The 18,533-nt window shown below is 40.9% G+C and overlaps 1 protein-coding gene across 1 annotated transcript in view; it reads right to left on the bottom strand.

The window, feature by feature from the left end:
• mapkapk3 (MAPK activated protein kinase 3) overlaps window positions 1–18,533 on the bottom strand; it is a 25,361-nt gene extending 6,828 nt beyond the window's left edge. Inside the window, exons 1-5 of the mRNA XM_034121721.1 lie at window positions 17,804–18,533; window positions 7,857–7,996; window positions 545–609; window positions 253–332; window positions 39–165 (exon numbers count right to left, since the gene is read on the bottom strand). Coding sequence (XP_033977612.1) covers window positions 39–165; window positions 253–332; window positions 545–609; window positions 7,857–7,996; window positions 17,804–18,055 — 664 coding nt within the window. The 5' untranslated portion in view covers window positions 18,056–18,533. The remainder of the gene's footprint in view (window positions 1–38; window positions 166–252; window positions 333–544; window positions 610–7,856; window positions 7,997–17,803) is intronic.

The following is an 18,533-nucleotide window of genomic DNA, read 5'->3' as shown; positions in this document are numbered from 1 at the left end:
AGCCTTTACTTAGAAAATAGGCGCATAAAGCTACTTACCCACATAGTAGGGCGTGTAGCAGGGGGTCTGTAGGGGGTTGTGTAGCGTTGTCTCCTTAGCAAATCCAAAGTCTGTTAACTTGAGGATCCCCTTTTTATTTTTATTGGTGTACAGCAGGTTCTCTGGCTTGATAGGAGGAAAGAAAGCAACAACATATGACAAAATGGCCTTTAAACACCCTAAACGGATCTTCAAGCTTTGATGTTTCCGCACCTTGATGTCTCTGTGTGCGATTTCAATGCTGTGAAGATATTCAATGGCCGTGCCGATGTCCCTCATAATCTCAGAAGCCTCTGGGAGAAAAAAAGACAACACACACACACTCTCAAACCAGAAGCATCGACAGTATCATACAACGGATAAAACAGATAATTTAGGGAACAAACAGTTTCCTATTCTGTACTTCCTTGTGTCATGTTTTCCAAGACTTATATCGCTCTTTCTGGAAAATTATGATGGTTTTTCCTCTCTCACTTCCTGTGACACACAGTTAATCAGTCCTCACCTTTCTCAGTGAAGGCCTGGTCTCCTCTGGCCTGGATTCTGTTGAACAGCTCTCCTCCCTCCATACTGGACACACACACACACACACACACACAAAACATTTACAAAATGTACATATGACAATCTATAACATAATGTTTCCTGAAATTACGTATAGAACACATTTCCATTTTCCATTTATTGAGAATTTAAAAAAACGTTGTGAACATGGAACAGATCAGCGTTACCAATATATATATTTTAACCACTTCGTACATACATATAAGAAATACATATATGTTGAGTGTATACCACATTTGAATCAGAAATGAATCAGTGCTGGAGTTAAGGAATGAAAGGGGCCTTATGGCGCGTTTCCACTACAGCGCGGAGCACGGTTTAAGAGGGCTGTGACGTCAGCGGCCCGTCTTTGGTTGCGTTTCCACTTGGCCTAGTACCGGCCGGCGGGTCCTAATTCACAGTTTTTCTGGCCTCATAAAATCGCGGGTCTAGGGCCAGAGACAACGAGGCTGAGTCGGGCTGAGTATGCTAAACTAGAGAGAGCATCGCTGGCAAGGGGGCTACAACTACAACAAGATGGACATATTTGACCGTGATTTAATTGTAATACACGTTTCAAAATGATGCCGAAGTAACAACATACTGATACCGGTTAGTAAAAACCATGAATTAATGCTTTGTCAAGTCTGCAGACAGACGGCAGGCGAAAAACCTTTTAAAATGCGTGTTTTCTAAATGGAGATTGGCTAAGCTAACGCAGTATATGCTCCGACCGTCCACACTCACAACAACGGCCTATACAGACATAAATAAAGCAGCGACTGTATTCGCCATGACACAGGCAGTCTGTGGTTTGTACTTGTTTAACTTTTGTCTAGTTTCTGAACATATATGAGGAGCTGTGAGCTCTGAGTGCTAACAGCTAACGGCTGTGTTGTTTTTCTGGGGTTTCTCTGAAGATCACATCACGGCTCCGCCTACACTGCGTTACTATAGATACTACCCCAGTTCCTAAACTGTAATGGAAATGCGCCATAAAGTGAGCCAGTCCTAACGAGGCCCAGCCATACCGAGCGGGGCCGAGCGAGGCCGTGTAGTGGAAATGCGCCATTATTATGCTCCTTTCCAGGATTGTATTTTGTGTCTCTACTGACATGTTGAAAAGTACACTGAAGGTGATTGTACAAATAAATCAGCTGAGATAGCCATAGCATTGACATGTTATTTCCATGAGAAAATGGCAAGTACAGTAAGAACAATAAATCATTACTATAATAAGTTCGATAAAAACATGTGTGTACAGGTTTACAATGTGAGCCAAAGTCTTCTTTCTGAAAAGAACCTACAGGGTTTACAGTATGTGAAATGAAACAGCGCTGGCATTGTTTAACAGCAGCAGTACTAATATTTGTCTCCTCTGTAGTCTCATTATTTCTGGTTTATCAAGAAGATAATTAATTTGACAAAATACTATATACTCTAGCTGATGATTGATAAGACCTATAATCTAATTCTTTATAAGTTCAGACATATATATCCGTTTTAGAAGACTTGTTGATTAAAACATAATTCAAAGGAAACTCAGATCAAACGACCATCAATGAAAACTCTCCCTCCTCCTCCTCAGAAAAAGTGTTTGTTTCCATCATGGTTGCGTGAGAGTGAGTGAGTGTGAAGTAAGAGCGTACTTTTTGTGGTTCAGATGAACAGATAATGAGAGAAGTGTGTGTGTGTGTGTGTGTGTGTGTGTGTGTGACTGTGTACACTACACTGCAATCCTCCTCTGACCCGGGCTCACACAGGAAGAGTCACACATAAACGCACACCCACACACAAGGTCACTACATACAGTACAACACAAACAGTGGCTCTGTAAATAAATGTGATGATGAGAACCAGTAAATTCCCCTTAAATAAAGGACAGTGTAATTTCTCGGCTGTCCGCCCCTGCTGTGTTTTCCTCTGAATAATTATGAGTTTCTTTCCATTCACAAATGGAAAGCAATAAAAGGAGCAAAGTTCAACAAGTTGTATGCTCATCAAAGCTCACACACACACACACACACACACACACACACACACACACACACACACACACACACACACACACACACACACACACACACACACACACACACACACACACACACACACACACACACACACACACACACACACACACACACAGTCATTGGAGTCACTTGGTTATTCTTACGGACAGTTTGTCAGCACCTCTGTGGAGCCGATGTCTTCACTTTGTCTTGTCTGAGCATGGGCGTAATTTCCACTGGGGACAGGGGGGACATGTCCCCCCCACTTTTCAAAATCCCATTTGTGTCCCCCCCCACTTTTTTTTTGTTTTTGTTTACGCAAGCGGTCATCGTCACGGAGGAGCGTCTGTGTGTGTGTGTGGCACGAGCGCATCTTGTGAGAGAGAGATAGAAAGAGAGAGAGACAAAGAGAGAGAGACTTATGCGGCTTTCACACCAGCGCTTTTCCCTTTCTAGCTCCTAGCGAGAGCTTTTCTGGTTCAGCTCCGGTTTCCCTTTTCAGCTCCCGCTCTGTTCACACCGCCCAGAGCTGCCGAGAGATTTTCTCCCACAACAACAACGGGCCAGGGACTGCGTCGGGTCGACGATCGTGTTGCTTTTAATCATACGAAGCCAGATTAAATTAAATAACGACTTCTCCAACCTTATACTTTTCTCCAGAGTGCCGTGGTTCATTGTTTATTAATGTGTTTCAGCGGCATTTACCGACCGCTACAGTGCTGGCTGCTCTTCAACGGGAGTTTATTCTCCCGTTAGCTCACACGGCTCTAAAGTATTCACTGTCACACAAGCAGCTGATACATATCCCCAGTTCCCCTTAAGTGAATGTGTGTCAGTCTGAATTGACGCTGTTTGGCATCACAACGCTGTTATGAAAGTTTCTCTGGTATAACATGGGTGATGTTAGCATAGCAACCGAAGCTAAACTGACTACTTGCCAAGCCGTTTTCTCCAGGCACATTTTACCGACGTATTTTTCATTATGATTCTACTTGTGATAGTCGGACATGACAACCTGTACAGCCCATGTATTAATTCCATCCGATAGCTGCTATATTAACAAACAAAACGTCTGCCTGCTCAACAAACAAAACGTCTGCCTGCTCTCCACAATGATCAATAACAGCGAACGGATGGTCAAAGTAAGGTTTCCTGCACGCCTCGACGTAAGCGACGCCGCGTCATAGCTCCAAAGCTCTTGCCTCTGGACCGACAACTTTTTGGAGCTGGAAGTGAACCGCATTCCGGAGCTATGACGCGCCGCCGCTGCGGTGTGAACAGGAAAAAACGGCGCTTTTCAGGCTCTAGCTCCCAGCAGGAGCTGGAAAAGCGCCGGTGTGAAAGGGGCAATAGAGAGTTATGGGGGTTGTTGTTAGCATTTGGTGCTAGCTCTGAGCTAATGGAGATTAGTAGCTGTTTCAACAATAAGGAGAGGGAGAGCTCTTTCCTGTCGGACTTTGAGAGACTGAGAGAGAGAGAGAGAAATAGAGAGAGAGAGAGAGAGAGAGAGATAGAGAGAGATAGAGAGAGAGAGAGAGAGAGAGAGAGAGAGAGAGAGAGAGAGAGAGGAGACAGAGAGAGATAGATAGAGATAGAGAGAGAGAGAGAGAGAGAGAGACTGAGAGAGTTACGTGGGTTGTTGTTAGCATCTGGTGCTAGCTCGGAGCTAACGGAGATTAGAAGCTGTTTCAACAATAAGGAGAGGGAGAGTCCTCTCCTGTCGGACTAAGAGAGATAACGTCAGCTCAGGGAGGTAAAGGACTCTCTGAGTGATTAGGTTGTAAACTGTAGTCTAAGTTATCTCAGTGGGTCTCAAACGGTTTGGTCATCTATGTAAACAAATATTTCCATCTATGTAATATATAGTTGTATATAAAATAAGTTAAGAAATCCTTCCAATGTGTACTATAGGTCAGTACAAAAATAAAAAACACAGTTTGAAAGGGGAATGATTAGTCAAATATGCATAAATAAAAAGAAAAATGCAGACTAGGTAAGATAAAGATAGGAGAGAGGAGTTTATCAATGATTTGTTATTGGTTGTGAGCATATTCTAATGGCTTTTTGATTATTGAAATATATACAGTTCTGTTTCATATGAGTGTTGAGAACTGTATCCATAAATCTCTTAATGTTGCCCTCAAAGTGCACCAGATTGATGCATTCAACTTCAATTTAAAGAAACAAATCTTCCCGGGGTGCATGCCCCCGGACCCCCCTAGAGGATGTCAGGTAATCACAAATAAAACAGGTTCACATGGATAGGATACTAGATAAGTGTGCACACTCATTATATACACTACACATTTTTCTTGGATTTGTTAACACTATAGTCCCTAATATATTTGTAGAAAGGCAGGAAATGGAATTAAATTGAGAAAATATTTCATTGCGGAGGACCCCCTGTTTTGTGTCCCCCCCCACTTCTCAAACCAAAGTTACACCCTTGTGTCTGAGTGTCAGGTTAAATTACCTTTAGCATTTCCTCAGTGGCACAAAGTTTACTAGCTTGAGGCTCTATTTCGTGTGAAAACATACGGGCACGACAGATCCCATCATATACGTCATTTTCAGGATAATACTTTAGTTCAGGGGTCGGCAACCCGCGGCTCTTTACAGTAAGCCCTCTGCTCTGGCTCCCTTGAGCTTAGACAAAAATAAGAAGGAAATAAAATAAAAGTATTTGTAGGACTATTTATATTTTGTTGCACGGTTGAAAATGTTTCGTATCTTGTATTTTGAGTTGCTACTGTGACACATAAATACAAAACAAAACGGTTTACGGTCCCGCACCAGCGCCTTTTCTTGCAGGCGAATAACCGGACCCCCGGCTCGATGAGCGAACTATGGATAAATCAAAGAAAAGAAAAGTATCGGAGGAACACAGGATTTAATTCTGCGTGGTTAGAGTTATCTGCTTTCACAGCAAACGATGCTTACCGGGATGTTTGATATGTGGAGAGAAGTTGTCAAAGGTGCTGCAGCCTTTACGTATCGAGGAGAAACACGGAAGAGGAAGACAGCTGACGATCTTCATCATAATTCAATCAGTTAACTATTTTTAGGGTGCAGCTATAGGTTTTATTTATTTCAAAGTGGGTACATTTTAATTGTATTTCGTTTCCTTCAAATGTGCAGAGGACTCCCCAAGTGCTGTGTTGATTCATTTTAAAGTAGGCCTGTGTATTTTTTTTAATTCTCCTTATAAGAGTTCTTTGTTCTTATTAGAGGTTAACAGTTTTATAATGTAATACATAATAAATGCAAAAAAAACTGTAGTTTGTGTCTGTGATATAACAATAAATACAACTTTATAAGCTATCAAATATGTTTTGCGGCTCCAGACAAAACAAATAGTATATATCTATAATACCTGGATATCTGGCTTGATGACTGTCTCACTTTTACATTTCATGTCAATAACCTGCTTAAAAAGCTGAGGGTTAGGCTAGGTTTCTTTTACAGAAATAAGTCCTGTTTCTCGCTTGAGGCCAGGAAAAGGCTCTGTGACCTTTTTACCTGTGCTGGACTATGGTGATTTGTTATATATGAATGCACCTGCCAATTACCTGAGCAAGTTAGATGCTGCGTATCACAGTGCACTGAGATTTGTGACAAACTGTAAAGCACTTACGCATCACTGTACACTGTATACCAAGGCGGGTTTGCCATCACTTACTGTACGGAGGCTCAGTCACTGGTACACGTTCATTTACAAAGCCAGTCAGTAGGGGCTTGGACTGTGAGCCGTAGGGTCGCTGGTTCAAGTCCCCGACCAGACCTAAATATGGAGTGTGGACTTCTACTTGGAGAGGTCCCAGTTCACCTCCTGCCCTGCCGTGGTGCCCTTGAGCAAGGCACCGGACACCCCCCTTCCCCCCCCACTCCCATTGCTCCCCGGGCGCTGTACAATAGCTGCCCACTGCTCCTAGTACTAGACTCCTTGTACTAGGATGGGTTAAAAGCAGAGGCCAAATTTCACTGTGTGTGCTGTGTGCTCTGCATGTGTGACCATTAAAGAGGGTTTCATCCCTCCCTATTCTTCTATTCTATTCTATGTTGGATAAACTACCATCTTATATCTGCTCCCTGATCTCTCTGCGAATTGAAAGTAGTTATTGCCTGAGATCGCATGCTGTGGTTTTATTAAATGTGCCAAGTGCTAGGACTGTCTTAGGGAAGAAAGCTTTTAGATGTGCAGCTCCACTAACTTGGAACAGTCTGCAAAAAGAATGGAAAATGACCAATCTGGTACCACTACATGTTTTTAAAGCTCGGTTGGATGCTACACAATCAGATGCTGTTGGTACCTGTACATGTGGATAGATATGTAAATTGTAATCCCTGTAATTGTTGCTGTATGATGTCCTTTTGTTGTTCTGTTGTTTATGTTTTTATGTCTTCATGTGGAACCTACTGCTGCAGGTCTCCCTTGAAAAAGAGATCATTGATCTCAATGGGATTTCACCTGGATAAATAAAGGTTTTGAATTGAGTTGGAAAAGGGGGTAAAATGGCTCTTTTGGTCAAAAAGGTTGCAGACCCCTGGTTTAGTTAATGACTTTAAAATGCCATTTATTTAGCTGAGAGACATACACATGTTGATACTAACGCAACAGCTTTAGCTTTGAATGTATATCACAATACCTGTTTGATTAAAACATCATGAAAACTGTGGTGAATTATGGAGATGGCAGTATCTCGTTGAAATAAATATTTGGCGTCTGTATTTATTTATAAAGCAAATACAAATATTTAAGTGGAAAACTGTGGAATCAGAGCAGAACTTCCCATGTTTTTATCCACATTTGTTTTTGTAAATAAACCCACATCAGCCTTATTAAGATCAAGTGACAACGAGCTGTGCCTTATGGGAAATTGTAGTCACTGTAAATCAAATCAAATCAAATCAAGGTTTATTTATATAGCACATTTTTAAACGATTTTTGGTCAAGCCAAAGTGCTGTACATATAATAAAAATACCCTACAGTAAAGACACTTTACAGCGTAGGTAGACCGAATGTTTGGAAGTGCATGTGACTATAATAAGAAGATGAATCCACGAAGATGTAAGGTCTGTTGCCAGAGTCCTCACTGTGCAATGCAGATAATTTAACTACTTAATGTCCACTTTAAAACATAAGAAACACAAGCTTCATGCCAATATGTTTTTAGGAACAGACATCAGAAGGACATTCCCAGTGTTTGAAAGGATCCACTTAAGTAAGGGTGTGTAATCGTGTGTGTGAATGTGACCCCTACCACTCCATGATGATGAGCAGGCACTTCTTCCCATGATGCATGTTCTCATACAGGCTGAGGATACGGACGATGTACGGCCCTCCGGACACCCTCCAGTGGAGCTCCACCTCTCGTCTGGCTTTGGGGCTGTCGTACAGGATCTGGGACAGAGAGATAATGAATACAATTGAAATGTAATGTTACAACATGACGGGACTGATGAGCTCAATACTTTGGTTTCTATTTCTAATTTAGTTTCGTATAGTAGTTTTCCATCTTTGAGTGGAACCACATCGCGTTTATATCATCATGCTATCGGTAGTGTTATCCAAGTTCATGATACATTTAAAGTTATTTAAGTTTATTTATTTCCAAAAATTAAGCTTTTGGTCTTACGTCGTAATAGAAACACATGACTTTAAGCATCAATTGTTATATCAACAGAAAATGTATTATAATTGATTAATTGAAGCCGAAATTCCAAACATTGCCTGGTTTCAGATTGTCAGTCGTGAGGATTTGCGGCATCTATTTATTTATTAACCCTTCTATTGTCTTCGTTTTCCCCCCCCTTACTTTGGTGTTCGCGGTCAAATTGGACCGGTCCTGTTTTAACTGCTATTACATTAACACAAAAAACATGAATCATCACCACATTTAATTTAACACCCTTTCAAACTGTAAATATTGTATCAGACTACTGGTATACATGAAAAACTGCAGTAAATATACAAAGAATAGACACTGAACATGTATTGCGTGTGCCAGGTGTGATCCATGTGGGGGGATGGGCACATAAGAGCGGGAAATGTATCAAATTGTTCTGTGTGTGTGTGTGTGTTTGTGTGTGTGTGCCAGGTCAGGTGTGATTCACATGGGGGGATTGGGCACATAAGGGCGGGGGAACACATATAGAGTGTGAGTGTGTGTGTGTTTGTATGTGTGTTTTATCTGATCCGGATGGTTACTAATTCCTTTTCTTTATGGCGGTCATTTTTGACCGGGAACACCATGGGTGTTACAAAGTTGAAATCATCCAAAATTCAATGAAAGTGGTGATCAGCAATTTTATATGTTCAAATGTCTACTGTGAAGGATATCATAAAGCCTTAATGCAATCGAATGTCAAACTAAAAAGTTATGATTGATGAAAGTAGTAAATCGGTCAGATTTGACCCGAAGACAACAGGAGGGTTAATAACACAAAGGTAATCGCTGTGTTTAAAAAAAATACATGTATTAATAAATAATTTGTGGAATAATCGATTAAATGTTGTTAGATCAATGGATAATGACATTTATAAATATTCAAGCACTAATGTTGATATCAGAAAGAATACTTAATAATGAACCAATGATACAATTAACCATATCGACTGTTAAAGCATCTCAAATCTCTCAAGTCTACAGCATTGTGGCAGTTATTATACTTATTTTGTCAAAAACGATCACAAGATTTTTCGTATTTACAATTTTCTTTATAAAAATAAGTTTAAAACTTGTTTAAAAACCTAACAATAACATCCTGGCGAACACTTTTCCTCTTATCAGAGTTCTATACTAATGTGGACTTGTTTTAGTCGGTGAAAAGTATCTGTCAATACCGTTGATTCAGTAAGATAAAAAAAGAAGCTTATAATACTTAAATCATTATTTGCAATTGATTCCTGAGTGATCCACCACATGAAAGGTGAGGACAAACCTATAGACCTTCAGTCTGCCTGGACACGATGTGACAGGATGTGTGTTTGAAAAAGCAGATGCACACACACACACACACACACACACACACACACACACACACACACACACACACACACACACACACACACACACACACACACACACACACACACACACACAAATAGCAGGTGGCGGATCTTGACATAGCACACGTCTTCAGTCATGGAGTATTTTTGGATGTGACAGAGATGGAGTGATCTCCTGCTGCTCACCAGGGCTGGGCCGGGAGTACATAACACACAGAGGGACTGACTCACTGACATATCACACACACACACACACACACACACACACACACACACACACACACACACACACACACACACACACAGGTGATTATCTAACTGGTGATTGTTTTCTCACATTTTTTAAAGATTATTATACCATTTTAATCCAATAGGGTGTAAAATAAATGACATTCAGCTCAGACTGTGTGTGTTTTCGCTCGCCAACGCCAAAGAGGAAGTGAGGGCCGAGTGTTTCGGAGCAGCCGGGTTTTGAAAGTAGAAGTTGAGGGTTTCCGGTGACACTAGTTTGATCTACCATTATGTGTGAAGCAAAGCCGTGGGCAGGTTTGTTTCTGCTGTGTCATTTATATAGCTTTATGACCTCAATCAGAGCATGCGGCTTGGCGGCTGCTTTTCTTGATTTCCTGCAGTTAACCAGAATTGGCCATAATAAAAGAGAACTGTGATGGATTGAACACACATATAAAACAATATGGGAGATCGAGAGATGATGAGAAGAATGAGATAATTAATCTTCTGATGGACTATTTTTTATGTTAGGCAATATCACAATGACTTAAACACATGCTTGTCCCTGATCCTGCTATAAACCAATCAACCACATCCTCACACTCCATAACCAATCAGATCTCTTTCCATAACACACACTTAGACCCACACCTTGACCTGATAAATCCAGCTGAGTTAAATAGCAAACTACCTTTCAACTGAACACACACACACACACACACACACACACACACACACACACACACACACACACACACACACACACACACACACACACACACACACACACACACTCATATCAAATTTGATTTATATAGTACATTTAAAAGCGATTTTTGGTCGAGCCAAAGTGCTGTACATGTAATAAAAACACATTACTACAATCACAATAAAAGACAATAATTTACAACAGAAATATGGCTCCACCATGTTGACAGTCTATTAAATATTAGTCTCTCAGAGCGCCACACTGTATGTCTTGATAAAAAGGTGGATTATCTTTACAACGTCTACCAATAAAGCACTGCTCATAATGTCTACAGCAAAGTGGTCTAGGAAGTGTTATAGTTCATCATTGAGAGTTGATATACTTTTCCTCATGATGGCTGTTTACACAACTCCATCATAGCTGCTTTTCTAACATGTAGACCAATTTAAGAATTAAAACTGAGATTAGTTTAGCTCACTGCTATTTCAAATGCAAGTCTATTTGTAACTCTAAGTCTATTTTAAATTCTGTGGTCTACTTAGTACTGATGTCTTCTTGTAATAGCAACATTTAGTAGTTACAATTGTGATGTTGTTGAAAGTCATGAACTATAACGAAAAGCAGTTTATAAAACCCAAATCCCCAAAAAGCATAATAGGGCCCCTTTAAACTGACGTAAAGTCACAGAGAGGGATCACCACTTATTACACTTCATCCTGAGAACATGAATATCAAACATGTTGCTGCTTGGTCAGGGTTTTATAATGACTTTGATTCATTCTCCGGGCATCTTGAATGTCTGCGCTAAATTTCATGGCAATAAGTCCTGACGTTGTTGAGATATAGGGGGTCTGGCCAAAGTATTGGAGTGACCAACAATGCCATTCCTGCATCCACACAGCTCACATGGCTAAAGACTTTAAGAAACAAGGAAGAAGTTATATAATAATGTGTCATTGTTTGCACTTTTATAATACAATTCTAAAAAACTTTAAAGCCCCAAAGATCAAACACCCCCCCCCCCTTTTGTACGTCTTTTATACATGAATATGTGTCCCCGGTGTTCCAGGGAACTCACCAAGTGTCAGAAAACACAACCCTCTCTATTTTCCTCCATACCCAAATCTCTAAAAAAGGGGCTGCAACGGATCTGATAAAAACTGATCCAGATTTGAACACTGTCCTGACGTCAGGACGGTGGCGCTACGGCTATTGGGCCAACTCCACCAATCAGGAGGAGACAGCCACGGCCATTGCCGTTCGAAAGCGCTGGAGACGCTGTAGTACAAAAACTACAACTACAAATATAAAAATGCCTTATATAGATATGGTCCTACACTATATTATTAAAATATAGCATGATAGGTCCACTTTAACATCCGAGTATTAAGATTCATATCTATCTTCCAACCCATCAAGATCCTTCCTGTTGACATGTATATATTATGTGCTTACCTTTTTCTTCTTTTTGGCTTTTGTATGCAATTAGGATTTGCACTTAATTGTTATTTTAGGTTTCTAAAATTGTCCTTTGTATTGCAACAGCTGCTCATCAATAACCCTCGAGATATAAAGTGCTACCTTATCTTACGCCCCTCTGTGTTGTGCTAGCTGAACAGACAGCAGTGACGGACCCCAACTCAACATTTTTGAATGATTTAAAGATCTTCAATGACAGAGGATCTCGTTTGAATTCATTCAAGACGACCTCATGGGGCGTCAGTTGTGCGGCCGGCTTCTTCCATGCTCTCAGATACAGAGCTTGAACACAGCGAGCAGCTAAAGAGAGTCAATGGAGACTCACAAACTTGATTAACTGCATCAGTTCCCTGGAGCGAGCCAATGCAAGATTTATACTGCAGTTTTTTTCTTCACACAAGATCTCTTTCATGGATTGTCTGAACAAACCAAGGAGACAGCTTAGGTCTTAAAACGCGGCGTTTCCAGACCAATTTTACTCGGGTGGGTCGTGCTGGGGCCAGTTATATAATGTGTGGGAACAAAATCAACATGTCTAGTGGTATAAGTATAATACCACTAGATAATTTGTGTCCAAGTCAAAGCACAGTCTTTGCTGCAATACTATCACAACATGTATCATCATGGGCCTTCTTTTGACGGGGCCACAAGGGGGTCCAGGCTCAGTGTTACAGAGGCACCGACCCCTGTTGGCCCCACCTCTAGAACCATCCATGACTCAGATGAAACCCAGATGTGCCCACACAAGCGCTGAAGGTAATACTTTGTCTAAGATTGGAAGCCTGTACAGCTTTCCGTGCGCTAAGCTGGAAGGCACTTCAGGCTGAAATGGAACAATCAGCAGCCAAATACTGTACGTGCTTCCAATGGTATTGACGTTTAATAGGGGAGGGGGGAGGATGTTCAAGAGGACAGCCGTGAACTCTTGCAGTTCCTTTTCCAAGTTTGAAGCGTCCTGGTGACTGTAAGTGAATTACAATAACAGGATGGCTTCCCTCCAGCCCTGCTGCAGCAAAGTGGATTAAAGCTCCACCATCCATTACGTTTAGCGCTCAGAGACACACTTAATTAAAAAGCCACTGAGCGGGTCAACTCTCCCCCCCCCCCCCCCCCCCCCCCTCCACATCAAACACTCTCGATTATTTCCTTTGTGCTTTCCATTTGCCTTGCGATAAAAAGTAAGGAGAAAGGGCAATAAAAACTCTATCATGTGACACTTATTACCGTACGATATAATTCACAAGCAACACAGTAAGAGCGACTGGCATCATGAGTGTTTCCTTTGTCGTCTCTCAGACCTTTTAACAGAGTCTTCAGAGAGCCAAAGGTTTTCAGACACACAGAGTGTTGGTGGGTGTATGGTGCACTCTCTAAGCCGGGGTCCCCCTGGCCTGCTGTTAGCTTTCTCTGGTGGGAGCTGAAGTCTGTCCGCCACCAGGTTTCAGTCAATATGACTCCGCGGACAAAAGCCTTTTCGCAGATTAACCCACACGTTCTCGTAATAGCAAACCAAAATGTTCTACTACAACTCTCTCTCCAACAACTAACAGTTATTTATGATGATACATTTATCATTAAAGATCTCCATCCCAGTTTCTCAAAGTGCTGATGGCTTTAAATGTCTTGTGTTATCAGTCCACAATCCAAAGACATTCAGTAAAATATGATATTTAAAAGGAATGCAGGTAATCTCCATATTTGAGAGTTTGGAAACAACATTTTCTGAAATGTTTGCATTAAAAATCGTTTAGTTAACTTATCGATGCAGCATTATCTGACATAAAAAATAAATAACTATCAGATTAAAGTTAGCAAGTAGCAAAAGAAAAAATTTGGCACACTTTTTCATCCTCTCTGCTCTCATTTCTGAACCTCTCGGCCTGACATGGTGCTGTAGAAGTAGTCTTTAAACTTGTGAAATAATCTATATTTGGAAGACTTTTTGTTAATTTAAGCGGGTGTGTTGGAGAGAAACTCTCTCTGACGTGAACTTTGGGATGTTAGCCTTTGCAGACCATTTACATGCACAGAAAACCTATATAACACACAACAGGAAAAGGAACAAGCATAATAGGGCGCCTTTAAGGTGTCAGGTCAACGAAAATGACATCAAGTACTCTATTCCTCTTTGCATTTATACATTTTTTGAGTTCCCATTTACTTTGGCTATTTCCTTCACTCATTTTCACATCCTCTGTTTCTCTTTCTCATCCCCCAGCCTGCCGCTCTGCTGCTGCCTGCTTTGACAGCTCAGATCTAGATGGATTACTGTAAGCCAATAAATCTGTCGGAGTCTGTGCCCCAGTGGTGACAGCCTGACGACCCCTGCTTGTGTGCCTCTACCCGTGTACGAAGGCATGCCCAAGTTTCCACATGCTCCCTGAACATGGTGTCAAAGTCAAAATCCCTGTGAAGCAGCCAAACATATCATGGCATATGGCTGGGGGACTGTGTGCCCTTAACCTGCATCTGATCCAGTGATAGGCTGAGATCCCACAAATCACATTCAGCCTGTCCACATGTAGAGTAAGTACACCACATGTACACTACATGTCAACCCCATACGATGAGCAGGTAGATATGCAGAGCCTTGTATACCTGTCATTCAAAATATAAACACAAGCAGTATTAGAGTAGGTCAGTGCATTGTCACTGGTAGACTATTCAAAGATGTTTTGTTTGTCACGATGACAAGCTTCAGTTTAAGTTTGAGTCCAGTGTTCATGTGATAGAAACCTGACCTCACTAAGGGTCAACGTGTTTAAATCCTTGCTACACAGTAAAGCCCCTTTTCAACTCTACGATCCTAAACACATAACCACATAATGACACCAAATAATGCTTCCGTATCAAGCTGACACTAATAACATAGGACACAATTACATTTGTAGAATAAAAATACAACACTAATAATTTATCCGTGTATTGTCAGTTGTTGGTCTAAATCACAACAGATAACAAAAAAGTTAATACTTTAAATGCTCTGGATGTTAATCCAAACTGACTGACTAGTTTGCACGTTAAAAACCCTGCTGAAAAAACCAGCATAGACCAGCTTAAGATGGATGCTGGGCTATGCTGGTTTTAGCTGGTAGTTAAGCTGGTCTATGCTGGTGAAGCTGGTATTTATGCTGGTCTACCAGCAGTCTTACTGGCGAAACTGAAACAGACACAGACAGACAGAGAGGGCGGGACACAGGGGAACGGCGAGACGGCAGTGGTTGAAACAAAGCGGTATAAAACATGGTTTTGACTGGCACTAACGCAGCGTCCACACGGCGGCGTGCGTTGAAGCTTGCCGGTGGGCGTGTCTGAAACTCGACCAACAACCAATCACATGAATCTCCCGCTCCGGACACACAAGCACGCGGTTTGATTGGCTAGAGCTTGTACTGGCATATGATTTGATTGGCTGACGCTTCCGTCGAAGCTTCAAAATGTGAACTTTTCTCAACTTTTGAAGCGAGCAACGCGAGCAAAGCGAAGCGACGGAACCACAATGCAGTTCGGCAAAGCGTGACGTCACCCCCATTCAAAGTGAATGGGAAGAAGCGCTGAAGCTTCAACGCACGCCGCCGTGTGGACGGGCCGTAACAGTGTACGTTAATTTAGCAACTTAATGCTTTCCTGCTGTTGAATAAACCCTATATTGCTATTGATTTTATTAAAACTATGATTTGCAATCTTTTTGATTCCAATTACAATAATCTTTTTGTTATAATTGTAAAACACATCTTAACATCCATCAGCAATCAATAAAACAAATCATCCAACACAAAATAGAAGACATCTGGACCTATTCTATTTCTTGTTATACAACAGCATCTATTGGGACTGCTCATTGATGTCATCAAGAGCCATTTGTAGTCAGCCTCTCAGAATGTTTATCATTTCTTTGTCTCTTAACATTCCTATAATCATTTGTTTTTTTATTGTTGGTATTGTTTTGTTTTTTATTTTTGTTGTGAGAATCACTTTGCAATTGTGTAAGTGCTATATAAATAGTTATACTAATATTATTGTTGTTACCATCATTACTATTATTAATAATGTTTTCTTTGTTTTCTTTATTCATCGCTGCAGAAAGGATCATGCCAGCCCACATCAAACACCTGATCAAGAACTTGTGAATCTTCAGGCAGAAAAGATGAAAACACCTGTTCAAAGTTCCAGTTCCCTGTACATGGAACCATGCCTGTCTGGGACTCTGTTCCACATGTCTTCAGTCAGTTCTGGACCCCATGACTCGGACACTAGTTCTACCAAGGCTTATTAGAGGTAAGAGTGGTAGGAGAGGAGTGGAGTTATCTTTGTATTTAGGCTGCAAGTCGACACAGGTGATCAAATGCTGATGCTAATAATGATCCGATTCATTTGATATTGATTGTCTGCCAATATCGAATCCTGATCCGATTCTTCTATTTCCCAGATAATACAGCTTCACCGTGTACACTAGCTGTATTGGTTTTTGCCATTGTAATTCACCATAAGTAATTGTTGACTGTAACGTCTATGCCAACCAACTATAATTTGTAATGTCTTTTACCATACTTTAACCGTCAAGTTCTGGCAACCACAGCAGCCCAAATGTTAACGTAAATGTCAAGTTTTCTTTTTACAGTGTACTTATATCTGTACATTTCTTTTCAGTTTGCTTCAAGAAGTGGCTTCAGCAGACAGAAGTGCAGGCCAGATTGGGAAAGGTTGGACGCTACACAACGGGAAACATTATGGACATAAACAAGGAAAAACAAAAAACACTTTCTTTGTTGCCTTTTTCTTATCATACATAGTGTTACTGTTTTTGTTACCATTTAAATATTGAATTCTATTTACAGTATTACTTTTATTTTAAATCGAATGCACCTGTTATAGATAATATATGTATGTTGATGTATAGGTTGATTTGCAGGTTGGTTGTTATTTGTATAATTAGTGTATTGTTACTGTGTGTTTTATTATATTAACTAGCTATTTATTGCTATTTATTAAATTAAAATACTGTTATGAACACTATACAATGTCTTTATTTTGGTAGATACCAGAATACATGACACAATGAATCTTGGTAATATATTTATGTTCTCTGGTTTAAATAATCATACCAGTATTTAAACAATGTATGCTGGTCACCTGGCATCCTGGTAAGCTTCCAGCATGGTATATTTACTACTATTATTAAACATAAACTGGTGATAGATGGATGCTGGTGACCAGCATACTATGCTGGTCTATGCTGTTTTTTTTAGCTGGTCAGGGTGGCTGGTTTAGCTGGTGGCTGAAACCAGCCACCAGCTAAACCAGCCATCCTGACCAGTTACTGAAGTTATAACTAAAGTTACAGTATTAATGTGTTTAATATAGTTAATATCATTCATCTAAACCTGCCTAATGACTAGTAATTATATGTATTAAATAAATTAAGTGGAGGGTTAGGGTTGAGTTCCATATTTACCTCTAAGAAGTGGTGGGAGTAATAATAATAATAATAGATTAATTTAGTTAGCGCTGTCAGGTGCTCAAAGACGCTTTAGTGTTTATGTTACTGAAATTGATACATTACAGTACTTGATTAAATGTACTTAATTACTTTACACTACTGATGTCAAGTATCATTTTCAAGTATAATGATTTGGTAAACACACACAATGCTCATAGGCTTTAAATTATGCTACATAACTTTAACTTTTATGATTAAAGTACTAACTGGGCTGAAAGTGATCTGAGTGGGGTCTATCCTCGACTCCCTGTTTATAACAAGTGTCAGGTGACCTCGGTACCTTCAATGCGCACTTCTCTCCCGTCTTCTTGTTGAAACACTGAAGGACTTTTCCATTGATTCCTAATCCCAGAACCTGAGTGGAGATTTTATAATCGTCTGTCACCGCGTGCCGCTTTATGTCCACTTTGGGGTGAACGGGCATGGGGAAGTGAGTGGACTCAGCGTCGGGGAGAGCGGCGAGGGAGTCCTGCTCTGCCTCAGCCTTTGGCGCTTCCACTGGCTTCTCCTCTTCGTTTCCATTTTGGAGCATGTTCCCGACACCGGCTTGTTGTTACCGGCGGTGCTCTGGGGAGGAAAGCGTGAGTAATTCACCAAAGAAATGCGATGACGGCCGAGCGGAGTCCTGGAGCCGCTGGAGCGTCCTGTTGTCCTGCACCGCGGCCAGGGATGGACCCACACAAACTCCACTGTATCTACAAAAAAGCTTTAAAACCAATTTGTTTCAACTACACAACTACTATGTTTCTCTCTCTGAACTGATATACCCGCCTTTTTTTCTTAAAAAAAACTATGCTGTTAACCGGTCTCGCCTGTCTCTTCAGAGAAATCCAGATATTTCAAATAATTTGAATGTCATAGAAATAGAATCGAGTCTTTAGTCTTTGAGCAGTGGGGAAGATAATCTGCTGATCTCAGCTGCCCGTTGATCTGATTCTGGAGTCCTCCAGTTGTGTTCACATGGCTAGTCACTGTCACTGTTTGTTTAAGCACCACCCTCCTAGTTAAGT

Source organism: Trematomus bernacchii, unplaced genomic scaffold, assembly GCF_902827165.1.
Source record: "Trematomus bernacchii unplaced genomic scaffold, fTreBer1.1, whole genome shotgun sequence".
Lineage (NCBI taxonomy): Eukaryota > Metazoa > Chordata > Actinopteri > Perciformes > Nototheniidae > Trematomus > Trematomus bernacchii.
Note: the sequence above shows the minus strand (reverse complement) of the source record. Positions and strands in the feature narration are given on the sequence as shown.